The sequence below is a fragment of the Mobula birostris genome, chromosome 29, assembly GCF_030028105.1.
Source record: "Mobula birostris isolate sMobBir1 chromosome 29, sMobBir1.hap1, whole genome shotgun sequence".
NCBI lineage: Eukaryota > Metazoa > Chordata > Chondrichthyes > Myliobatiformes > Myliobatidae > Mobula > Mobula birostris.
The window spans coordinates 37,016,976-37,042,915 of NC_092398.1; the positions used below are offsets into that span (position 1 = coordinate 37,016,976).

At 46.9% G+C, this 25,940-nt stretch overlaps 1 protein-coding gene and 1 long non-coding RNA gene across 2 annotated transcripts in view; both read left to right on the top strand.

Annotated features, from left to right (window-relative positions):
• Nucleotides 1-5,727, top strand: part of LOC140190188 (scavenger receptor cysteine-rich domain-containing protein DMBT1-like) — a 41,438-nt gene extending 35,711 nt beyond the window's left edge. The window contains exons 16-19 of the mRNA XM_072246703.1: nt 1,587-1,901; nt 3,260-3,574; nt 5,289-5,603; nt 5,711-5,727. Coding sequence (XP_072102804.1) covers nt 1,587-1,901; nt 3,260-3,574; nt 5,289-5,603; nt 5,711-5,727 — 962 coding nt within the window. The remainder of the gene's footprint in view (nt 1-1,586; nt 1,902-3,259; nt 3,575-5,288; nt 5,604-5,710) is intronic.
• A 1,136-nt stretch (nt 5,728-6,863) lies between these two features.
• LOC140189964 (uncharacterized) lies at nt 6,864-25,909 on the top strand. The gene is made up of 3 exons (XR_011883518.1): nt 6,864-6,911; nt 23,595-23,695; nt 23,894-25,909. It is a non-coding gene; the product is annotated as an uncharacterized lncRNA (long non-coding RNA).
• The last annotated feature ends 31 nt before the right edge of the window (nt 25,910-25,940 follow it).

Consider the following 25,940-nt stretch of genomic DNA (forward strand, 5'->3'; position numbering starts at 1 on the left):
TTTACTCAGAGAGTGGTAGCTGTGTGGAACGAGCTTCCAGCAGAAGTGGTTGAGGCAGGTTCGATGTTGTCATGTAAAGTTAAATTGGATAGATATATGGACAGGAAAGGAATGGAGGGTTGTGGGCTGAGTGCAGGTCGGTGGGACTAGGTGAGAGTAAGAGTTCAGCATGGACTGGAAGGGCCGAGATAGCGTGTTTCCGTGCTGTGATTGTTATATGGTTATTCCAATGTTTTACCTTTCTTCAGTTCACTTTCTCAACTCATTGGTGAACCAAGGGTTATGTCTTTTGCTCTTTCTCCAACAACCCAAAATCTTTTCCGCAACTTCTGTCACTTGTTTTAAACTCTTCCCAGACGTTCTCCACTGCCAAGTTGCTACCCTCATCATCTAAGACTGAAAAGCTATTCTCTGTTTCGACCAAATATTTGATCTTTTTTGCTTCATCCGTAATGAGTAAATCGAAGTCTATCTTATTTGATGGTTTAGCCTTTCTCATCTTGTTCAAACACATGCTCATGTCCAATACCACAGGGTTGTGATCTGTATAACAGTCAGTACCAGAGTACCTTTTCACCTGCTTCACTCCATTCCTGAACCGTTTGGGTACTAAAATATAGGCAATTTGGTTTTTTACTGAACCATCAGGACTGCTCCACGTGTACAGTCACCATTTTGGCAGACACTACCAGGTGTTTGCAACCATTACCCTTCCCTTGCAATTCGCCCCAGGTCCAGCTGACCGGCTGGTAGCACCTGGTAAGGGTCCCTTTCTCGGGGTTACGAGCGATAGCCGACGACGGACCCAGCAGGAGACTGGTGGGGAAGGCGGAAGACTACGACCTTGGAAGACAATGGTCCAGGGTCAGTGGTATGTTCTTCATGGGAGATGTGGGAACTTTGGGAGACCTGAGGTCTCTCTGATAACTATATGGACACTGAGCCTCGGCTGCTCAGAGACATGCGTAAAGAACTGGAGCTGAAACTGGAGGATCTTTGGTGCATACGGGAGAATGAGGAGATGATGGACACAACCCCCTGTGTTGCAGGAGGCAGGTACCTGAGTGACTGTGGGGAGAGGGGAAGGGAATAGGCAGACATTGAGGGTACCCCTGTGACTGTCCCCTTCAATAATAATCATACCACTTTGGCACTGGTGCGGGCTGGGATGGGAGGAACGACTGTCCGGGGGGGGCCACAGTCTCAAAACAGAAATGGCTTGCATGAGGGAATAATTTTAAGGTGATTGGAGGAAAGTATAGTGTGGGTGTTGGGGTGGTGTGGGGTGTAGTCAGAGGTCAGGTTTTACACAGAGAGTGGAGGATGTATAGAATGTGCTGCCAGGGGTGATGATAGAGACGGACACATTAGGGACATTAAAGTGTCACAAGTATGACAGAAAAATGGAGGGTTATGTGGGACTGATCTTGGAAGAGGTTAACATCATGGGCCAAGTGTCTGTAGTGTGCTGTAATATTCTATGTTCTAGAAAACCGGCTGGCCACTCTGAAGAAAAATAGGTACATTACCAGGAGTGAACTAACTGGATACCCCACATCACCCTCCCTCTCCCTGATCTGTTGCAGGTCCAGTCCCCGTCCGGCTGGTGAACGGGAACAACATGTGCTCTGGGAGAGTCGAGGTCTATCATAACTCTGCCTGGGGCACCGTCTGTGGCAGGAGCTGGAATATGATTGCGGCGGACGTGGTCTGCAGGGTGTTGAACTGTGGGACGTCCCAGTTAATAACTAGAAATGCCGCCTACGGAGAGGGCACTGGGAAGATCTGGCTGGATGGGGTGAAGTGTAACGGGACAGAGCCTGCTCTCGACCAGTGCCCTGCCAGCCCATGGGGGGTGAATAACTGCTCCCACGCAGAGGACGCTGGAGTCTCCTGCACAGGTGAGTGTGGGTGAGCAGTGAGGGTGTGCTTTACACTGAAACCTCTGGTGTGCAATTAAGTGAACTCCCGTGTTGAACAGTTTCTGCCCCTGACTGCATCACTGTCTTCAAGTTCCTCATCCACCGTGGTTCCTGGTTGTCAGGTCCAGCTGCAGGTGGTGGGAGATAGTCAGATTGTAGTGCAGGCTGTGGAAATCACTGCAGAGTCTGAAAGTTTTGATTGACCTTGACCAGGATTGAGGTAGACTGTGAAAACATGGTGGGATAGAGGGGTCAGACTGGGTGGTCAAGGGAATTACCAAACAGGGCACAACTTCAGAATAGAAGGACGTCTTTTTAGTGATGAGGAAGAATATTTTTTAGGAAGTACATGGTGAATCTGTAGAATTCATTTCCACAGGCCAATGTGGAGGCCAAGTCATTGAGTATATTTGAAGCAGAGTTTGATAGGTTCTTGATTAATCAGGGCGTCAAAGATTATGGGTAGAAGGCAGAATGTGTTTGAGAATGATAATTAATCAGCCATGGGAATGGCAGATCCAACTCGATGTGCCAAATGGCCTAATTCCGCTCCTTTATCTGACGGTGAAAGCCTCCCCTCAGCCTCTGATGCTGTCGGGGAACAACTCAAGCATGTTCACCCTTCTCGGCCCTATTGCAGTCAGCAGATCCGTTGGCCTGTGGACGGTAGCTGCAGTTTTGAGAAAGCCAGTGGGGCCAGTCATTCAACAGGCTTCAGGTAATTAGGAACGTGGTAAGGGCCATCAGAAGAAGTTAGGCTTTAGCAAAGTGGCCATTGTAGGAGAGGGATATAGCTTGGGGGAGATCTGAAATAAATTGATACACTGATTCGAGGCATGGTTAGGGCAGATGGTTCCGAGGGTTTTTCCCCAGGATGGAAACGACCAATACTACAGGGCACTGGAGGGGGAATGTGTAAAGGAGATTTATGGGGAAAGTTATTTCATGCAGTGGTGGCTGCCAGCAAACCACTGCCAGAGGAGGTTGTTTTAGGAGTCACTGCATCAGTTTTTAAAAGACATTTTGACAGGTATCACACATTGTAACATTTTACAAGCACGTATTGAGGAAAATGGCCAGTGTATGGGCAGCTGGCATTCGTCCCTCTGGCCTCCTGGTCAGCAGAATCAGGCTGGTCCAAAGTGCCTGTTCCTGTGCTATTCTCTGAGCTCGATGTTCCTTCCCTCAATCATGCATATCCCACCCAGTCGAACCCCATTCTCCCCTCAGTCCAGGCCCCATTTCACATTGCAGAGTCGAACCCTTCTCTCACGTCACTCTTGACAGCTTACAATATGGGAATCCTCATTTTAAACTCATTCTCTTCTCTGTTCCAGGCCCGGTCCCTGTCCGGCTGGTGAATGGGAACAACGTGTGCTCTGGGAGAGTCGAGGTCTATCATAACTCTGCCTGGGGCACCGTCTGTGGCAGGAGCTGGAATACGATTGCGGCGGACGTGGTCTGCAGGGTGTTGAACTGTGGAAGGTTCCAGTTAATAAATAGAAATGCCTCCTACGGAGAGGGTACTGGGAAGATCTGGCTGGATGGGGTGAAGTGTAACGGGACAGAGCCTGCTCTCGACCAGTGCCCTGCCAGCCCATGGGGGGTGAATGACTGCTCCCACGCAGAGGACGCTGGAGTCTCCTGCACAGGTGAGTGTGGGTGAGCAGTGAGGGTGTGCTTTACACTGAAACCTCTGGTGTGCAATTAAGTGAACTCCAGTGTTGATCAGTTTCTGCCCCTGACTGCATCCCTGTCCTCAAGTTCCTCATCCACCGTGGCTCCTGGTTGTCAGGTCCAGCTGCAGGTGGTGGGACATAGTTGGATTGTAGTGCAGGCTGTGGAAATCACTGCAGAGTCTGAAAGTTTCAAGGCTGGAGGATTAGTTCCCTCACTCTGAGCAATTAGAGGCCCTGTCCCATTGCTGGGTTGGGATATTTTTGAATTCACCTTGACCAGGATAGAGGTAGACTGTGAAAACATGAGGGGATATGGGGTCAGACTGGGTGGTGAAGGGAATTGCCACCAAGGGCACCACCTCAGAATACAGGGACGTCTCTTTGGTGATGAGGAAGAATATTTTTTTAACAAGTACATGGTGGATCTGAGAAATTCATTTCCACAGGTGGATGTAGAGGCCAAGTCATTGAGTATATTTGAAGCAGAGCTTGATAGGTTCTTGATTAATCAGGGTGTCGAAGATTACGGAGAGAAGGCAGAATGGGTTTGGGAAAAATAACTAATCAGCCTTGGGAAAGGCAGATCCGACTTGATGTGCCAAATGGCCTAATTCTGCTCCTTTATCTGACGGTGTAAGTCTCCTCTCAGCCTCTGATGCTGTCGAGGAACAACTCAAGCATTTTCAACCTTCTTATCCCTATTGCAGTCAGTAGATCCGTTGGCCTGTGGATGTTAGCAGCTGTTTTGAAAAAGCCAGTGGGGCCAGTCAGTCGACAGGCTTCAGGTAATTAGGAACTTGGTAAGGGTCAATAAAAAGAAGTTCAGCTTAAGCTAAGTGGCCATTGTAGGAGTGGGACATTGCTAGAGTGGCTCATGAGGCTCAGTAAGCAGAGGTGGAGGCTGAGGTAAATTTCCTTTTCTCTTGGTCTATTTCTGTCGAGTATTACAGTGAGAATGGGTCCAGGGTCAGTGGTGTGTTCTTCATGGGAGATGTGGGAACTGTGGGAGACCTGAGGTCTCTCTGATAACTATATGGGCAGTGAGCCTCAGCTCCTCAGAGACATGCGTTAAGGAACTGGAACTGAAACTGGATGACCTTTGGTGCATACGGGAGAATGAGGAGATGATGGACACAGCCCCCTGTGTTGCAGGAGGCAGGTACCTGAGTGACTGTGGGGAGAGGGGAAGGGAATAGGCAGACATTGAGGGTACCCCTGTGACTGTCCCCTTCAATAATAATCATACCACTTTGGATACTGGTGCGGGCTGGGATGGGAGGAACGACCCTCCAGGGGCCACAGTCGCAGAACAGAAATGGCTCGCATGAGGGAATAATTTTAAAGTGATTGGAGGAAAGTATAGGGTGGGTGTCGGGGTGGTGTGGGGCGTAGTCAGAGGTCAGGTTTTACACAGAGAGTGGGGGATGTATAGAATGTGCTGCCAGAGGTGATGGTAGAGACAGACACGTTAGGGACATTAAAGAGTCACAAGTATGACAGAAAAATGGAGGGTTATGTGGGATTGATCTTGGAAGAGGTTAACATCGGGGGCCGAGTGTCTGTAGTGTGCTGTAATATTCTATGTTCTAGGTAACTGGCTGCCCAGTCTGAACAAAAATAGGTACATTACCAGCAGTGAACTAACTGGATCCCCCACATCACCCTCCATCTCCCTGATCTGTTGCAGGTCCAGTCCCTGTCCGGCTGGTGAATGGGAACAACATGTGCTCTGGGAGAGTCGAGGTCTATCATAACTCTGCCTGGGGCACCGCCTGTGGCAGGAGCTGGAATACCATTGCGGCGGACGTGGTCTGCAGGGTGTTGAACTGTGGGACGTCTGAGTCGGTAACAACAGATGCCTCCTACGGAGAGGGCACTGGGAAGATCTGGCTGGATGGGGTGAAGTGTAACGGGACAGAGCCTGCTCTCGACCAGTGCGCTGCCAGCCCATGGGGGGTGAATAGCTGCTCCCACGCAGAGGACGCTGGAGTCTCCTGCACAGGTGAGTGTGGGTGGGGTAGGTCCCCTCTCGTGTGTGGGTTCAACTTCTGATTCCCAGGGACCGTCATCCTGAGCTTCCGCTCCAGTGTCTTTCTTTCCCTGGTAAAGGTCTGTCTTCTGCATGATGAGAGGAGACTTCCATGACAAAATTTGCGTTATTGTCTGCAGATGAGGGGAGAACTTCAGAAAATAAATTAGGAAAGCTTTGTAGCCAAGTTTGCAGATGATACTAAGATAGGTGTAGGGGCTGCTTGTTTTGAAAGCAGGGTGTCTGCAGAGGGGTTTGGACAGATTCAGTGAATGGGCAAAGTGGCCGATGGAAACCAGTGCAGGGAAGTGTTTGGTCGTGCACTTTGATTGAAGGAATAAAGGTGTAGACTATTTTCTAAACGGAGAAAATTCAAAAGTCAGAGGTGTAGTAGGAGTTGGGTATCCTTGTGTTGGATTCCCCAAAGGTTAACCTGCAGGTTGAGTTGATAACGAGGAAGGTATATTCAAGCCATGATGGAATGCTGAGGCTTAATAAGGAATTTGTCAGACTTTGTTTGGAGTTTATCGGAGGAGAAATGTGCTGGCATTGCAGAGGGTCCCGAGGAGGTCGACGAGAATGAGTCTGGGTATGAAAGGGTTAATACATGAGGAATATTTGATGGCTCTGTACTTGTATTCCATGGAGTTTTGAAGAATGAGGGTGGAATATCATATTTTTATCAAATACATCTTGACACTACTTGTATCCCCTCTCCCACTGTCCACATTTACCAGGATTTGCCTGGACTTGGGAGCCTGAGTCACATGGAGAGATTGAAAGGTGACCTGATAGAGGTAGATATGATCTTGAGGGGCATAGGCAGGGTGAGCACACACACTCCTTTCCCCAGGGAGGGGTAGCCAAAAACAAGACAGCATCGGTTTTAGGAGGCAAGAGGTTTAAAAGGGACATCAGGGGCTCGTCCTCACACAGAGGGTGGTGTGTGTTTGCAACGACATAGTGGCTGAGATGGGCAGATTAGCAACATTTAAAAGCCATCTAGATAACTACATGGTCGGAGAGGTTTAGAGGTCCATGTTCCAGATTGGACTCGCTCACGGTTGGCAGGGAAGTGATGGGCTGAATGACCTGCTGCCGTGCTGTGTGACCCTGTGACTGTGGGGCATCTGAAACCGAGGAGCTGGTCAGCAGGGTAGGTGCTCCCGGTCAAGCCCGGGACCACTCAGGGAGGCAGGCTCTGGACACTAACGTGTCTCCCCCTTTCTATTTCAGGTCAGATCAGGAACCACTACCAGAAAACCTGCCTGAGCGATCAAGGTAAGCGGGGTGAGGTGAGGTGGATGTCTCTCTAGCCTGCTGAGCAGTGAGCAGCATTGGGAGTTCAGCTGTGTACAAACCAGAGCTTTATCGACCAATTATGCTGATATTGCTGGTTACTTTCACAGTATAACTCCTATGCCGATGTGGAGAGGATGCCTCCTATAGTGAGAGAGTCTGGGACCAGAGTACAGGGATACCAGTATACAAAGCAGAGTTTTATGAGCCAATTACAGTGCCTACAAAGTTTATTCACACCCCCGCACCTTGGGAGTTTTCATGTCTTATTGTTTTAAAACATTGAATCACAATGGATTTAATTTGGCTTTTTTTTGACACTGATCAACAGAAAAAGACTCTTTCATGTCAAAGTGAAAACAGATCTCTACAAAGAGATCTAAATTATACAAATATAAAACATAAAATAATTGATTCCTTGAGTCTGTGTGGATAGGTCTATCAGCTTTGCACATCTGGACACCAATTTTTCCCCATTCCTCTTTAGAAAACTGCTCAAGATCTGTCAGATTGCATGGGGTTTGTGAGTGAACAGCCCTTTTCAAGTCCAACCACAGATTCTCAACTGGATTGAGGTCTGGTCTCCGACTTGGGCATTCCAAGACATTAACTTTGTTGTTTTTAAGCCATTCCTGTGTAGCTTTGGATTTGTGCTTGGGGTCATTGTCTTCCTGGGAAACTAATCTCTCAAGTTGCAGCTCTCTTGCAGACTGCATCAGGTTTTCCTCCAAGATTTCCCTGTATTTTGCTGCATTCATTTTGCCCTCTACCTTCACAAGCCTTCCAGGGCCTGCTACAGTGAAGCATCCCCACAGCGTGATGCAGACACCGCCATGCTTCACGGTAGGGGTTGGTGTTTTTGATGATGTGCGGTGTTTGGCTTACACCAAACATAGTGTTTAGTCTGATCGTCAAAAAGCTTAATTTTGGTTTCACCACAGCATAGAAACTTCTTCCAGCTGACTTGAGTCTCCCACACACCTTCTGGGAAGCTCTAGCTGAGATTTCATGAGAGTTTTTTCAACAGTGGCTTTTTCTTTGTCACTCTGCCATAAAGCTTCCAGGAGAAGCTGCAGAGGGTTGTAAATTTAGTCGGCTCCATCTTGGGTACTAGCCTACAAAGCACCCAGGACATCTTCAAGGAGCAGTGTCTCAGAAAGGCAGCGTCCATCATTAAGGACCTCCAGCACCCAGGGCAGCCCTTTTCTCACTGTTACTATCAGGTAGGAGGTACAGAGCCTGAAGGCACACACTCAGTGATTCAGGAACGGCTTCTTCCCCTCTGCCATCAGATTCCTAAATGGACATTGAAACTCAGTTTTTTTAATATATATTATTTCTGTTTTTGCATGATTTTTAATCTATTCAATATACATATACTGTAATTGAGTTTACTTATCATTATTATTTTTCTTCTATATTATGTACTGCATTGAACTGCAGCTGCTGAGTTAACAAATTTCACAATAGATGCCGGTGATAATAAACCTGATTCTAATTCTGATTCTGATGAAGTTAGATATGGCCCTTGTGGCTAAAGGGATCGGGGGTACGGAGGGAAGGCTGGTACAGGGTTCTGAGTTGGATGATCAGCCATGATCATACTGAATGACGGTGGAGGCTTGAAGGGCCGAATGGCCTACTCCTGCACCTAGTTTCTATGTTTCTATGAAGCACCTGGGCAACAGTTGTTGTCTGTGCAGTCTCTCCCATCTCAGCTACTGAAGCTTGTAACTCCTCCAAAGCTTGGTGGCCTTCCTCACTAGTCCCTTCTTTCACGGTCACTCAGTTTTGGAGGACGGCCGGCTCCAGGTGGATTTACAGCTGAGCCATATTCTTTCCATTTCCTGACGATTGACTTAACTTACTCCAGGGGATATTCAGTGACTTGGAAATTTTCTCGTATCCATCTCCTGACTTGTGCGAGGTTGTTTGGAATATTCTTTTGTCTTTCATGGTGTAGTTTTTGTCAGGACCTTCCAGATACAGGTGTATTTTTACTACAATTAATTGAAACACCTTGACTTCACTTTAACTCCATTGAACTAATTATGTGACTTCCAAAACCAGTTGACTGCACCAGTGATGATTTGGTGTGTCATATTAAGGGGGGGGTGAATACTTATGCAAACAATATTTTGTATTTGTAATTAATTTAGATCATGTTATGGAGATCTGTTTACACTTTGACACAAAAGTGTCTTTTTCTGTTGATCAGCATCAAAAAAAAGCCATGATTCAATGTTGTAAAACAATAAAACAGAAAACTTCTGGGGGAGTTGGGGGAGTTGAATACTTTTTATAGGCACTGTACGCTGACTGACATTACATAAGAAGATAAGAACATAAGGAATAGGAGCAGGAGTCGGCCATCTGGCCCATCGAACCTGCTTCACCATTCAATAAGATCATGGCTGATCTGACCATGGACTCGTCTCCACCTACCTGCCTTTTCCCCATAACCCTTAATTCCCCTACTATGCAGAAATCTATCCAACCCTGTCTTAAATATATTTACTGATGTAGCCTCCACTGCTTTGTTGAACAGAGAATTCCACAGATTCACCACTCTTTAGGAAAAGCAGTTCCTCCACATCTCCGTCCTAAATCTGCTCCTCCAAATCCTGAGGCTATGTCCCCTAGTTCTAGTCTCACCTACAAGTGGAAACAACTTTCCTGCCTCTGTCTTATCTATCCCTTTCATAATTTTATATGTTTCTATAAGAACTCCTCTCATTCTTCTGAATTTCAGTGAGTACAGTCCCAGGCGGCTCAATCTCTCCTCATCGTCTAACCCCGTCATCTCTGGAATCAACCTGGTGAACCTCCTCTGCACCACCTCCAAAGCCAGTATATAGTCATAGTCATACTTTATTAATCCCGGGGGAAATTGGTTTTCGTTACAGTTGCTCCATAAATAATAAATAGTAATAGAACCATAAATACTTAAATAGTAATATGTAAATTACGCCAGGAAATAAGTCCAGGACCAGCCTATTGGCTCAGGATGTCTGACCCTCCAAGGGAGGAGTTGTAAAGTTTGATGGCCACAGGCAGGAATGACTTCCTATGATGCTCAGTGTTGCATCTTGGTGGAATGAGTCTCTGGCTGAATGTACTCCTGTGCCCAACCAATGCATTATGTAGTGGATGGGAGACATTGTCCAAGATGGCATGCAACTTAGACAGCATCCTCTTTTCAGACCCCACTGTGAGAGAGTCCAGTTCCATCCCCACATCACTGGCCTTACGAATGAGTTTGTTGATTCTGTTGTTGTCTGCTACCCTCAGCCTGCTGCCCCAGTACACAACAGCAAACATGATAGCACTGGCCACCACAGACTCGTAGAACATCCTCAGCATCGTCTGGCAGATGTTAAAGAACCTCAGTCTCCTCAGGAAATAGAGACGGCTCTGACCCTTCTTGTAGACAGCTTCAGTGTTCTTTGACCAGTCCAGTTTATTGTCAATTTGTATCCCCAGGTATTTGCAATCCTCCACCATGTCCACACTGACCCCTGGATGGAAACAGGGGTCACCGGTACCTTAGCTCTCCTCAGGTCTACCACCAGTTCCTTAGTCTTTTTCACATTAAGCTGCAGATGATTCTGCTCACACCATGTGACAAAGTTTCCTACCGTAGCACCGTACTCAGCCTCATCTCCCTTGCTGATGCATCCAACTATGGCAGAGTCATCAGAAAACTTCTGAAGATGACAAGACTCTGTGCAGTAGTTGAAGTCCGCAGTGTAAATGGTGAAGAGAAAGGGAGACAAGACAGTCCCCTGTGGAGCCCCAGTGCTGTTGATCACTCTGTCGGACACACAGTGTTGCAAGCACACGTACTGTGGTCTGCCGGTATCCTTCCTCAAGTATGGAGACCAGAACTGCATGCAGTACTCCAGGTGCGGCCTCACCAGTACCCTGTACAGTTGCTGCATAACCTCCCTGCTCTTAAATTCAATCCCTCTAGCAATGAAGGCCAACATCCCATTTGCCTTCTCGATAGCCTGCTGCACCTGCAAACCAGCCCTTTGTGATTCATGAACAAGCACTCCCAGGTCCCTCTGCACAATAGCATGCTGCTATCTTTTACCATTTAAATAATAATCTGCTCTTTCATTTTTCCTTTCAAAGTGGATGACCTCACATTTACCAACGTTGTACTCCATCTACCAGACCTTTGCCACTCTCTTAACCTATCTCTTTACAAACACTCCGTATCTTCTGCACAATTTGCTTTTCCACTCAATTTAGTATCATTAATAAACTTAGATACACTACACTCTGCCCCCCCCTTCCAGATCGTTAATGTATATCGTGAACAGTTGTGGGCCCAGCACCGACCCCTGCAGCACACCGCTCACTACTGATTGCCAACCAGAGAAACAACCATGTATCCAAACTCTCTGCTCTCTATTATCATCCCCAAATCTGTGCATCCTTTTCTTATGAATAAGTCTTTTATGTGGCAACTTATTGAACACCTTCTGGAAATCCAAGTAAGTAACGTCCATCTGTTCCCCTCTATCCACTGCGCTCATTATATCTCAAGAACTCCAGTAAGTTTGTCAAACAGGACCTGCCTTTGCTGAATCCATGCTGCATCTGCCTGATGGATCCATTTCTTTCCAGATGCCTCGCTATTTCTCCTTTAATGATAGCTGCAAGCAGTTTCCCAACTACAGATGTTAAACTGCCTTCTGCCTACATACTTTTTTGAACAGTGGCATGACATTCACCATCTTCCAATCTGCCGACACCTGCCCAGAGTCCAGAGAAATCTCTCCCATCACATCCATAACATCTCTCTTTGGCATGTTAGACGTGATCTCCACTGTGAAAACTGACACAAAATAGTTATTCAAAGCTTTGATCATTTCCTCATTAAACAAAGGTTCTGAACTTAAAGAGGGGTAACTTTGAAGGTATGAGACGTGAATTAGCTAAGATAGACTGGCAAACGATACTTAAAGGATTGACGGTGGATATGCAATGGCAAGCATTTAAAGGTCGCATGGATGAACTACAACAATTGTTCATCCCAGTTTGGCAAAAGAATAAATCAGGGAGGGTAGTGCACCCGTGGCTGACAAGGGAAATTAGGGATAGTATCAATTCCAAAGAAGAAGCATACGAATTAGCCAGAAAAAGTGGCTCACCTGAGGACTGGGAGAAATTCAGAGTCCAGCGGAGGAGGACAAAGGGCTTAATTAGGAAAGGGAAAAAAGATTATGAGAGAAAACTGGCAGGGAACATAAAAACTGACTGTAAAAGCTTTTATATATATGTGAAAAGAAAAAGACTGGTTAAGACAAATGTAGGTCCCCTACAGACAGAAACAGGTGAATTGATTATGGGGAACAAGGACATGGCAGACCGATTGAATAACTACTTTGGTTCTGTCTTCACTAAGGAGGACATAAATAATCTTCCGGAAGTAGTAGGGGACAGAAGGTCCAGTGAGATGGAGGAAGTGAAGGAAATACATGTTAGTAGGGAAGTGGTGTTAGGAAAATTGAAGGGATTAAAGGCAGATAAATCCCCAGGGCCAGATGGTCTACATCCCAGAGTGCTTAAGGAAGTAGCCCAAGAAATAGTGGATGCATTAGTGATAATTTTTCAAAACTCTTTAGATTCTAGACTAGTTCCAGAGGATTGGAGGGTGGCTAATGTAACCCCGCTTTTTAAAAAAGGAGGGAGAGAGAAACCGGGGAATTATAGACCGGTTAGCCTAACGTCCGTGGTGGGGAAGATGCTAGAGTCAGTTATCAAAGATGTGATAACAGCGCATTTGGAAAGCGGTGAAATCATTGGACAAAGTCAGCATGGATTTGTGAAAGGAAAATCATGTCTGACGAATCTCATGGAATTTTTTGAGGATGTAACTAGTAGAGTGGATAGGGGAGAACCAGTGGATGTGGTATATTTGGATTTTCAAAAGGCTTTTGACAAGGTCCCACACAGGAGATTAGTGTGCAAACTTAAAGCACACGGTATTGGGGGTATGGTATTGATGTGGATAGAGAATTGGTTGGCAGACAGGAAGCAAAGAGTGGGAATAAACGGGACCTTTTCAGAATCGCAGGCAGTGACTAGTGGGGTACCACAAGGCTCAGTGCTGGGACCCCAGTTGTTTACAATATATATTAATGACTTAGACGAGGGAATTAAATGCAGCATCTCCAAGTTTGCGGATGACACGAAGCTGGGTGGCAGTGTTAGCTGTGAGGAGGATGCTAAGAGGATGCAGGGTGACTTGGATAGGTTGGGTGAGTGGGCAAATTCTTGGCAGATGCAATTTAATGTGGATAAATGTGAGGTTATTCACTTTGGTGGCAAAAACAGGAAAACAGATTATTATCTGAATGGTGGCCAATTAGGAAAGGGGGAGTTGCAACGAGACCTGGGTGTCATTATACACCAGTCATTGAAAGTGGGCATGTAGGTACAGCAGGCGGTGAAAAAGGTGAATGATATGCTGGCATTCATAGCAAGAGGATTCGAGTACAGGAGCAGGGAGGTACTACTGCAGTTGTACAAGGCCTTGGTGAGACCACACCTGGAGTACTGTGTGCAGTTTTGGTCCCCTAATTTGAGGAAAGACATTCTTGCCATAGAGGGAGTACAAAGAAGGTTCACCAGATTGATTCCTGGGATGGCAGGACTTTCATATGAAGAAAGACTGGATGAACTAGGCTTATATTCGTTGGAATTTAGAAGATTGAGGGCGTATCTTATTGAAACTTATAAAATCCTAAAGGGATTGGACAGGCTAGATGCAGGAAGATTGTTCCTGATGTTGGGGAAGTCCAGAACGAGGGGTCACAGTTTAAGGATAAAGGGAAAGCCTTTTAGGACCGAGATTAGGAAAAACTTCTTCACACAGAGAGTGGTGAATCTGTGGAATTCTCTGCCACGGGAAACAGTTGAGGCCAGTTCATTAGCTATATTTAAGAGGGAGTTAGATATGGCCCTTGTGGCTACGGGGATCAGGGGGTATGTGGAGAAGGCAGGTACAGGGTTCTGAGTTGGATGATCAGCCATGATCATACTGAATGGCGGTGCAGGCTCGAAGGGCCGAATGGCCTACTCCTGCACCTATTTTCTATGTTTCTATGTTTTAATATCAATTCCCCTTTGTTGTCCTTCATTTTAGCCACCCTTTTCCGCTTCATGTAATTACAAAAACTTTTACTATCAGTTTTTATATTTTGTGCTAGTTTATTTTCATAATCTATCTTCCCTTTCTTTATTGTTCACTTAGTGGTTCTTTGCTGCTTTTTAAAGTTTTCCCAATCTTCAAGTTTCCCACTACTCTTGGTAACTTTGTACGCATGAGCTTTTAGTTTGATGCCTTCCTTTATTTCCTTGGTTATTGATGGCTGGCTCTCCCCACCCTTACTGTCTTTGCTTTTAACCGGAATATACTTTCGTTGAGCACTGTGAAAAATCTCTTCTACTGTTCCTCAACCGTCCCAACATATAGCCTGTGTTCCCAGTCTACATTAGCCAAATCCTCCCTCATCCCATTGTAGTCTCCATTGTTTAGGCATAATACACTGGTTTTAGATCGAACTACTGCACCCTCCCATTGTATGAGAAACTGTGATCACTCTTTCCAAGAGGATCCCTAACTACAAGATCACTAATTTTACCTGTCTCATTGCACAGGACCAGATCTAAGATAGCACGTTCCCTTGTAGGTTCAGTAACATGCTGTTCAGGAAACTGCCTCGACCAACTTGATTCCTCCCATCTATGGGCAAGTTTAAGCTCCCCACAGTAGCTGCTGTTCCAGTTTTACATGCCTCAGATATTTCTCAGTTCATTGCCTGTGCCACTGTAATGTTATTTTTCGGTGGCCAACAGACAACTCCCACCAGTCATTTTTTTCTCTTTACTATTCCTAATCCCTACCCAGGTGGGTTGAACATTCTGCTCCTTAGAGCTTATTAGCAGGAGTCAGCAAGGTTTTGACGTCCATCCAAAGCTGGTAGATCCTGTCCTGCAGAACTCCCTCTGTAACTTCCTCAGCACTGCGCTCCGTCTGACTGATCTGCAGTTCCCTGCTTTGTTTTTGCTGCCCTTGCTAAACACAGAACAACACCAGCCACCTTCCAGTCTTCGGGGACTGGCAATGAAGCAAAGATCTACACAAGGGGTTCCACAATTCCTTCCTCAACCTCCCACAACATCCAAGGGTGCACTCAGTCAGGCCCTGGCCACTTTAATGTGCTGTAAGGCTGCACACACCTCCTCTAGGGTAATATGAATCATCTCCTCATTGTTCCCCTCATCGACTGGGCAACCGAGATCTTCTCCTTACTAAACTCAGAGGCAAATCGTTCACCTGTGGCTCCAAACATCTTCCGTAGCTGAAAACGTAGGTAGCTCTGCTGATCTCTTTACAGGACCCTGCTCTCTCCATGACCTCCCTTCTACTCATAATTAGTATCTTGCGGTCCACGTCCACAGACCCCTCAAAGCTATATCGCAAGTTGATAGGGCTGTTGAGGAGTATGATGTGTTGGCCTTCATTCGTCAGGGGCATTGAGGTCAAGAGTCGTGAGGTAATGTTGCAGCTCTATAAAACCCTGGTTAGATCACACGGAGTATTGTGTTCAGCTCTGGTCGTCTCTTTATCAGAAGGCCGTGGAGGCTTCAGAGAGGGAGCAGAGGAGATTCAGCAGCGTCTGCCTGGATTGGAGAGCTTGTCTCATGAGGAAACGATGAGGGAGCTGGGCTTTTCTCTTTGGAGCGAAGGAGACGAGAAGTGACTTGATAGAGGTGCAGAGGATAATCAGAGGCATAGATCAAGTGGACAGGCAGAGACATTTTCCCAGGGTGGAAATGAATTTGAGGGCGATTGGAGGAAGATGTAGGCAGATGTCTTGGAGAGATGGGTGCATGGAACGTGCTGCCAGGACTGGAGTTGAAGCAGGTACATCAGGGACATTTAACAGGCTCTTAGATGGACACATAGATGATAGAAAAATGGAGGCAAAGGTTAAATTGATTTTGGAGCAGGTTGAAGGGTTGGCACATGTACTGGACAGTAGTATTCTATGTACTCTGACTATTGTGAAACCTCTCATTAGAGACTCTCCCCTGCTTGTGTGTAAGCTCTGCCCATGTGGCTTCGCTGAACGATTTTCCTGGGAACGTCAACCCTAAGCACCACTGTTATGTCCTCTCTGATCTGAAAGGGCAACCCCCTCTTCATCTGTACAGTCGAACACTGAGCTGCCAGTCCTGACCTTCCCTCAGTGCCCAGATCCAAAACACATCGTGTTCACCCTCCCTAACAGTTAAGCCTTGAGTGCTGAAATGAATGAAGTTTCACTGGGTGTTCCTGTTCCAATCCTAGCAACCAGACCTACTCTCACTGGCCGCTGCCTTGCACTGGGACCTGAAATCAGTACGGGAAGTTGTTCCTCAGTGAACCAGCATGGGGCTTTAAAGGAGCTCTGGAGTTTTCAGCTTTATGGGGAGCTGTCATCAGCGAGAGAGCTTGGTCTTTGGTGAAACAGCATAAGGTTTTAAAAGAGCTTGGGAGCTTTCAATTTCTTTTTCGCTGGCCGAAATCAGTGCAAGAAATTGTCTGTTAGTGACACAGCACAAGGTTTAAAAAGAGCTCAGGAGCTTTCAGCTTCTTTTTAGCAGGCTGCAATCGCAGGGGGCCAATTAAAAGAAGGAAGGTGTGAGCAGAGTGGCCATTGTTAGAGTGGGCCACTGTTAGAGTAGGCATTGTTAGAGCGGCCATTGTTAGAGTGGCCATTGTTAGAGCGGGCATTGTTAGAGTGGCCATTGTTAGAGTGGGCGTTGTTAGACTGGGCGTTGTTAGACTGGGCGTTGTTAGACTGGGCGTTGTTAGACTGGGCGTTGTTAGACTGGGCGTTGTTAGGGTAGGCATTGTTAGAGTGGGCCATTGTTAGAGTGGGCCATTGTTAGACTGGGCATTGTTAGACTGGGCATTGTTAGAGTGGGCATTGTTAGAGTGGGCATTGTTAGACTGGGCATTGTTAGAGTGGGCATTGTTAGAGTGGGCATTGTTAGACTGGGCATTGTTAGAGTGGCCATTGTTAGAGTGGGCATTGTTAGAGTGGCCATTGTTAGACTGGGCATTGTTAGAGTAGGCATTGTTAGAGTGGGCCATTGTTAGAGTGGCCGTTGTTAGAGCGGGCAAGCCGAGGTGGGGGTAAGTAAGTAAGTAAGTTTTCTGTTCTGTTAGTATGTAGCCAGTCTGTTAATCATACATCCAGAGGTAGTGGTATATTTCTTGTGAGATATGGTACCTCCTGTCCCCCAATACCTACATTTGCACAAAGTTTATCGAGAGACTGTGTTAAGGAACGGGAGCTGCAGCTTGATGATCTTTGGCTCATACAGGAGAATGAGGAGGTGATAGATACAAGCCAGAGAGAGGTAGTCACTGCTAAGTTGTCGGAGACAGGTACCTGGATGGCAGCCAGTGAGCCATACCCCTGTGGCAGTGCCCCTACATCGCTTTGGATACTGTTGTGGGGGTGAAGGGAATATCTAGCAGAGGGAAGCTGCAGCGACCAGGCCTCTGGCTCTGTGGCTCGGGAGGGAAGGGGGGAGAAGTGGAGTGGGTTCCATACTGAGAGGGGCAGACAGCAGATTCTGTGGACATGGAAGAGGCACCCGGATGGTATGTTTACTCCCAAGTGCCAAGGTCATGGATGTTTCGGATTGGATCGGATCCACAGCGTTCTTAAGGGGGAGGGTGATATTGCTGTGGTCCATATTAATACCAGCGATATAGAACATAGAAACCTACAGCACATTACAGGCCCTTCAACCCACAGTGTTGTGCTGACCATAACCTACTCTAGAAGCTGCCTAGAATTTCCCTTCTGCATAGCCCTCCATTTTTCTAAGCTCCATGTACCAATCTAAGAGTCTTTTAAAAGACCCTGTTGTATCCACTCTGGATCCACAAAGCAATGTCTCCTTGAATCCCATCCCTCCTTACTTTCTGAATGAGCCTCGCATGGGGTACCTTATCAAATTCCTTACTGAAATCCGTAGACCCTACATCTACTGCTCTACCTTCATCAATGTGTTTTGTTACTTCCTCAAAGAATTCAATCAGGCTTGTAAGCTTGCTCTTACTAGCTCTTCTTTCAGTTAGTCCTGACGAAGGGTCTCGGCCTGAAACGTCGACTGTACCTCTTCCTAGAGATGCTGCCTGGCCTGCTGTGTTCACCAGCAACCTTTCTGTGCGTTACCTGTTATATGCAGTTATTTTTCAGATATTAGAAAGAGTAAAAGAGAGGTGAGAGTATATTTCGGAACGCTGGAGAGGTAGTAATGGGGAACAAAGAAATGGCAGACGAGTATTTAGTGGCAGTCTTCACCGTGGAAGACACTAGCAAAATGCCAGAAATGTGAGTGTGTCAGGAACAGAAATGAGTGTCGTTGCTGTTACTGAGGAGAAGGTGAAAGGCCTGAAGGGAGGTAAGTCACCTGGACCAGATGAGCTAGACCCTGGGGTTTGAAAAGAGGTGGCTGAAGAGATTGTGGAGGCATTAGTAGTGATCTTGGAATGGTTCCTAGAAGCATAGAAAACCTACTACTCAATACAGGCCCTTCGGCCCACAATGCTGTGCCGAATATGTACTTACTTTAGAAATTACCGAGGGTTACCCATAGCCCTCTATTTTTCTAAGCTCCATGTACACATCCAGGAGTCTCTTAAAAGACCCTATCGTTTCCACCTCCTCCATCATCACTGGCAGCCCATTCCACGCACTCACCACTCTGTGCATAGAAAACTTACCCCTGACGTCTCCTCTGTACCTACTTCCAAGCACCTTAAAACTATGCCCTCTCTTGTTAGCCATTTTAGCCCTGGGAAAAAGCCTCTGACTATCCACACAATCAATGCCTCTCATCATCTTATACACCTCTATCAGGTTAGCTTTCATCCTCCGTTGCTCCAAGGAGAAAAGGCCGAGTTCACTCAACCTATTCTCATAAGGCATGCTCCCCAATCCAGGCAACATCCTTGTAAATCTTCTCTGCACCCTTTCTATGGTTTCCACATCCTTCCTGTAGTGAGGTGACCAGAACTGAGCACAGTACTCCAAGTGGGGTCTGACCAGGGTCCTATATAGCTGCAACATTACCTCTCGGCTCTTAAACTCAATCCCACGATTAATGAAGGCCAATACACCGTACACCTTCTTAACCACAGAGTCAACCTGCGCAGCAGCTTTGAGCGTCCTATGGACTCGGACCCCAAGATCCCTCTGATCCTCCACACTGCCAAGAGTCTTATCATTAATACTATATTCTGCCATCATATTTGACCTACCAAAATGAACCACTTCACACTTATCTGGGTTGAACTCCATCTGCCACTTCTCAGCCCAGTTTTGCATCCTGTCAATGTCCCGCTGTAACCTCTGACAGTCCTCCACACCATCCACAACACCCCAACCTTTGTGTCATCAGCAAATTTACTAACCCATCCCTCCACTTCCTCATCCAGGTCATTTATTAATGTTGGGTTCCTGAGGACTGGAAAATTTCAAATGTCACTCCACTCTTTAAGGTTGATGGAGGCAGAAGAAAGGAAACTATAGGCCAGTTAGCCTGACTTCAGTGGTTGGGAAGATGTTGGAGTCCATTATTAAGGATGAAGTTTCGGGATACTTTGAGGCACATGATAAAATAGTCAGCATGGTTTTCTAAAGGGAAAATCTTGCCTGACAAATCTGGTGGAATTCTTTGAGGAAATATCAAGCAGGAGAGACAAAGGAGACTGAGTCGATGTTGTTTATCTGGATTTTCAGAAGGCCTTTGACAAGGTCCTACACATGAGGCTGCTTAACAAAATAAGAGCTCATGGTATTACGGGAGAGGAACTAGCATGGATAGAAGATTGGCTGACTGGCAGGAGGAAGGGAGCTTTTGCTGGTTGACGACCGGTGACTAGTGGTGTGCCACAGCAGACAGCGTTGGTACAGCTTCTTCTCAGTAATTTGGATGAAGGAGTCGATGGCTTTGTGGCCAAGTTTGCGGACAATACAAAAATAGACAGCGGGACAGGCAGTTAAAGAGAGACTCGGACAGCTTGAGGGAATGGGCACAGGAATAGGTAAATACTTTGTAGTCCTGGTGCAGGTTTGCCTAAAGATTAACTTGCAGGTTGAATCAGGGGTAAGGAAGGCAAATGCAATGTTAGCATTCATTTTGAGAGGACTAGAATACAAAAGCAAGGTTGTAACGCTGAGACTTTATAGGGCCTTGGTCATATCACACATGGAGTTTTATCCAAGAAAAGATGTGCTGGCACTGGAGTGGGTCCAAAGGAGATTCAGGAGAATGACCCCAGTTATGAAAGGGTTAACGTATGAGCAGCTCTGGGCCTGTACTCACTGGAGTTTAGAAGAATGAGGGGTGGCATCTCATTGAAACCTATCAAATGCTGGAAGCCCCAGACAGCGAATGTGGAGAGGATGTTTCCTGCGGTGGGAGAGTCCGGGACCACAGGGCACATAGAGGGATGTCCATTTAGAACAGAGATGGAGAGGAATTTCTTTAGCCAGAGGATGGTGAATCGGTGGAATTCATTGCCACGGACAGCTGTGGAGGCCAAGTCATTTAAAGCGGAGGTTGCTAGGTTCTTGATTGATCAGGGCAAAAGAGGTTACAGAGAGCAAGCAGGAGAATGGGGTTGGGAGGGATCAACCATGCTGGAATGGCAGAGAAGACGCGATGTGCTGAAAGGCCGAAGCCTACTCCTACGTCTTATGGCCTTACTCGCCATCAAGGACATACATACAGAAAGGTGCTGGAAAAGGCCCAGTAACAGAGGGATCTTGGGGTCCGAGTCCATAGGACACTCAAAGTTGCTGCGCAGGTTGACTCTGTGGTTAAGAAGGCATATGGTGCATTGGCCTTCATCAATCATGGTATTGAATTTAAGAGCCGAGAGGTATTGTTGCAGCTATATAGGACCCTGGTCAGACCCCACTTGGAGTACTGTGCTCATTTCTGATCACCTCACTACAGGAAGGATGTGGAAACCATAGAAAGGGTGCAGGGGAGATTTACAAGGACGTTGCCTGGATTGGGCAGCATGCCTTATGAGAATAGGTTGAGTGAACTCAGTCTTTTCTCCTTGGAGCGACGGAGGATGAGAGGTGACCTGATAGAGGTGTATAAGATGATGAGAGGCATTGATCGTGTGGATAGTCAGAGGCTTTTCCCCAGGGCTGAAATGGTTGCCACAAGAGGGCACAGGTTTAAGGTGCTGAGGAGTAGGTACAGAGGAGATATCAGGGGTAAGTTTTTTACGCAGAAAGTGGCGAGTGGTGGACTGGGCTGCCGGCGATGGTGGTGGAGGCGGATACAATAGGGTCTTTTAAGAGACTCTTAGATAAGTACATGGAGTTTGGAATAATAGAGGGCTATAGGTAAGCCTAGCTAGTAATTTCTAAGGTAGGGACATGTTAGGCACAACTTTGTGGGCCGAAGGGCCTGTATTGTGCTGTATGTTTTCTATGTTTCTAACATTATGAAGGAACCCACCCACCCTGTTTGTCCCACTGCCATCAGAGAGAAGGCTTCATAGCATCCACACCAAGATGTTGGATTCAAAAACAGTTACTTTCCCCAAGCAGAGAGGCTGGTCAACACCTCCACCCAGTAACCCACCCCTCCACACCCCCAACCACCACTACTTTATCATTTCCTGTCAGTCACTTTATGTACAGACACTCCAGTGCCTGGACTCACCTTATGGGCATACAGTCTCTGTATATAAACTATCTTATATTCATTGTGTTCTTCATCTTACAGCGTGCTATCAGATCTGGAATAGCAATCATTTTGCTACCTTTACACTTGTGAACTAGAAATGACATTAAACAATCCTGACTCTCAGAGCACCACCCTCTGCACATAACCCTGCAAAGATGCTTGTCCAGGTACAGCCTCCTCCTCTCGTTCTGATACACCAGGTTCTGCAGACGCTGGAGATCCAGAGCAATACGCACATAGTGTTGTCAGGGAGAGGAATAAAACAAGAGCCTTCACTAGGCTTGAAACCACGACTGCTTATTCTCTTCACACAGGTCTCCACTACTCCAGAACAGATCTCAAAGGTTCAGGAACCTGAATCCCTGCCCGTATCCAGAAACAACAATCAAGGCTGCATTGGCGCTGCTTCCTGCACGCATGCTGAGCTCGTTGACTTCATGAACTTTGCCTCCAACTTTCACCCTGCCCTCAAGTTTACCTGGTCCATTTCCGACACCTCCCTCCCCTTTCCAGATCTTTCTGTCTCTATCTCTGGAGACAGCTTATCCACTGATGTCTACTATAAGCCTACTGACTCTCACAGCTATCTGGACTATTTCTCTTCTCACCCTGTCTCTTGCAAAAATGCCACCCCCTTCTCGCAATTCCTCCGTCTCTGCCGCATTTGCCCTCAGGATGAGGCTTTTCATTCCAGGACGAGGGAGATGTCCTCTTTTTTTAAAGAAAGGGGCTTCCCTTCCTCCACTATCAACTCTGCTCTTAAACGCATCTCCCCCATTTCACGCACATCTGCTCTCACTCCATCCTCCCGCCACCCCACTAGGAATAGGGTTCCCCTGGTCCTCACCTACCACCCCACCAGCCTCCGGGTCCAACATATTATTCTCCGTAACTTCTGCCACCTCCAACACTAAGCACATCTTTCCCTCCCCTCCTCTCTCTGCTTTCCGCAGGGATCGCTCCCTACGCAACTCCCTTGTCCATTCGTCCCCCCCATCCCTCCCCACCGATCTCCCTCCCGGCACTTATCCTTGTAAGCGGAACAAGTGCTACACATGCCCTTACACTTCCTCCCTTACCACCATTCAGGGCCCCAGACAGTCCTTCCAGTCCTTCCACTTCACCTGTGAGTCGGCTGGGGTGATATACTGCGTCCGGTGCTCCCGATGTGGCCTTTTATATATTGGCGAGACCCGACGCAGACTGGGAGACCGCTTTGCTGAACATCTACGCTCTGTCCGCCAGAGAAAGCAGGATCTCCCAGTGGCCACACATTTTAATTCCACATCCCATTCCCATTCTGACATGTCTATCCACGGCCTCCTCTACTGTAAAGATGAAGCCACACTCAGGTTGGAGGAACAACACCTTATATTCCATCTGGGTAGCCTCCAACCTGATGGCATGAACATCGACTTCTCTAACTTCCGCTAATGCCCGACCTCTCTCTCGTACCCCATCCGTTATTTATTTTTATACACACATTCTTTCTCTCTCTCCTTTTTCTCCCTCTGTCCCTCTCACTATACCCCTTGCCCATCCTCTGGGTACCCCCCTCCCCCTTTCTTTCTCCCTGGGCCTCCTGTCCCATGATCCTCTTGTATCCCCTTTGCCAATCACCTGTCCAGCTCTTGGCTCCATCCCTCCCCCTCCTGTCTTCTCCTATCATTTTGGATCTCCCCTCCCCCTCCAACTTTCAAATCTCTTACTAGCTCTTCCTTCAGTTAGTCCTGACGAAGAGTCTCGGCCCGAAACATCGACTGTACCTCTTCCTAGAGATGCTGCCTGGCCTGCTGTGTTCACCAGCAACTTTTATGTGTGTTGCTTGTTATAGCAGTTTGTGCTTACAACTGTGATTCCATTCCACAGACCTCCAGAAAATTCGAATTGCCGGAGAGGTTGAATTTACCCTGATTGGCAGCGAACTTTGTCCAGCCGATGAGGCAGTCACAAAAGCTTTGGAAAAGCTGGTTAGTAAACCTCACCTATTCCTGACACCATGACATCCCTCCGTCTCTCCGCCCATCAGATACTGGGGATGGACTGTGTCCCCCTCCCACTCAATCTGTCCCCCTCCCTTCCCGCAGCAACTATGGTGAGTCTGACTGTAAGCTGTAATGTGACAAAATGAATATTAATGTACAAATATTTCTGTTTCACTCCCGCAGATCGAGACGCTGCTCTCCTCCTTCCCAGGAAACAAAGTCCTGGACGTCCGTGTCAGTCCACAGCGGAACAATCAGAAGGGTACGAGCTGAGCTGAGCTGATCTCAGTGGGGCTGTGGGTTCCCTCTGTGTCACTGTTAAAGGCTCGTACACACCGGACAGCGTGTTCCCTACCAGACAGGTTGAACCCTCTCACTCACCGTTCCCCACGAATTAACATTAGCATGCGCACACACACACACACACACACACTCACACAGCACACATGCACACGCGCACACACACTCACACACCACACACACACTCACTTGCACACACACTCTACAGGGAGTTAGGAAGGAAGCTGAGAAGCAGGACCTCGGCAGTAGTAATCTCGGGCTGCCTGTGCCACACGACAGTAATGATAGGAAGAGAATGAGGTGGCAGGTAAATGCTGGGCTGAAGAATTGGAGCAGGAGCAAGGATTCAGATTTCTGAATCATTGGGAACTGTTCTGGGGCAGGTGGGATCTGTACTAAAAAGATGGGTTACACTTGAATCCGAGGGGGACCAGTATCCTTACAGGCAGATTTACTAGAGCTGTTGGGAGTGGTGTAAACTAATACGGCAGGGGGATGGGAACCAGTATGATAGTGCTGAGGATGAGCCAGCAGGTTTACAAATAGACGATGGGTGTAACATGAGTGTAAGGAAGGACAAGCCAATGATTGGGTACAAATGCAGACAAAATAAGGCAAAATTCAGGAGGTCGACAAACTCGTGGCACAGTTACAGATTGGTCGGTATGACGTTGTGGCCATCGTTCTTCCATAGCTCAAAGGACATACTTTGTACCGAAAGGACAGGCAGGAAGGCATAGGCGGTGGTGTGGCTCTGTTGGTAAGAGATGGAATTACATCTTTAGAAAGAGGAGACACGGGGTCAGAGAATGTTCAATCTTTCTGGGTGGAGTTAAGAAACTTGAAGGGTGAAAAAAACATTATGGGAATCATATATAGGCTTCCAAGTAGTGGCCAAGATGTGGGGTTGAGATTGCAAAGGAAGCTGGAAAAGGCATGTAATAAGGTTAATGTCACAATTGTAATGGGGAGTTCAATATGCAAGGGAATTGGGAAATTCAGGATTGCAAAAGGGGGAAATTTGTTGAATGCCTACAAGATGGTTTTTTAGAGCAGCTTGTTCTTGAGCACCCAGTTCTTATTTGGGAGCTTAACGTAAATGATCATAATATGATTGAGTTCATTCTGTAATTCGAGAGGGAAAAGTGTAACTCACATGTATCAGTATCACAATGGAATAAGGGGAATTACAGAGGCATGAGAGAGGAGCTTGCCCAGGTGGATTAGAGGAGGATACTGGCGGGGATGACGGCAGAGCAGAGATGGCTGAAGTTTCTGGGAATAGTTCACAGGACGCAAGATAGATACGGCCCACAGAAGAAGTTCTCAAAAGACGGGCTAGGCAACCGCAGCTGACAAGGGAAGTTAAGGACTGCATAAAGGACATGGAAGGGGCACACAAGGCAGCAAAAGGGACGTTGGATGTTTGTAAGCTTTTAAAATCCAACAAAAGACAACTAAAAAAGCTGTAAAAAGTGAAAAAAATGAAATATATGAGGGCAAAGTAGCCAATAATATAAAGCAGAATACTAAAAGTATTTTTTCAGTGATATAAAGAGGGAAAAGGGGGTGAGAGTTGATACTGGACCACTGGAAAATGATGCTGGTGAGGTAGTAATGGAGACAAAGAAATGGCAGATGAACTTAATAGGTACTTTGCATCTGTCTTCACTGTGGAAGATACTAGCAAGTGTTCCAGAGGTCCATGAGTGTCAGGGGCTTTCTCCCTCTAAACACACACACACACACACACACACACACACACACGCACGCACGTTCCCTGTTGGAGAGGTTTAACCCACTCCCGCCGGTACCATAAACTGGTGTTATACAGTGACAGATCTGTGCTGAGCTGCAGATGAAGATCAACATGAGATTAACCGCACAACAAACAGTAGCTGAGAAATAAAACTGTAAACAAATAAAGTTT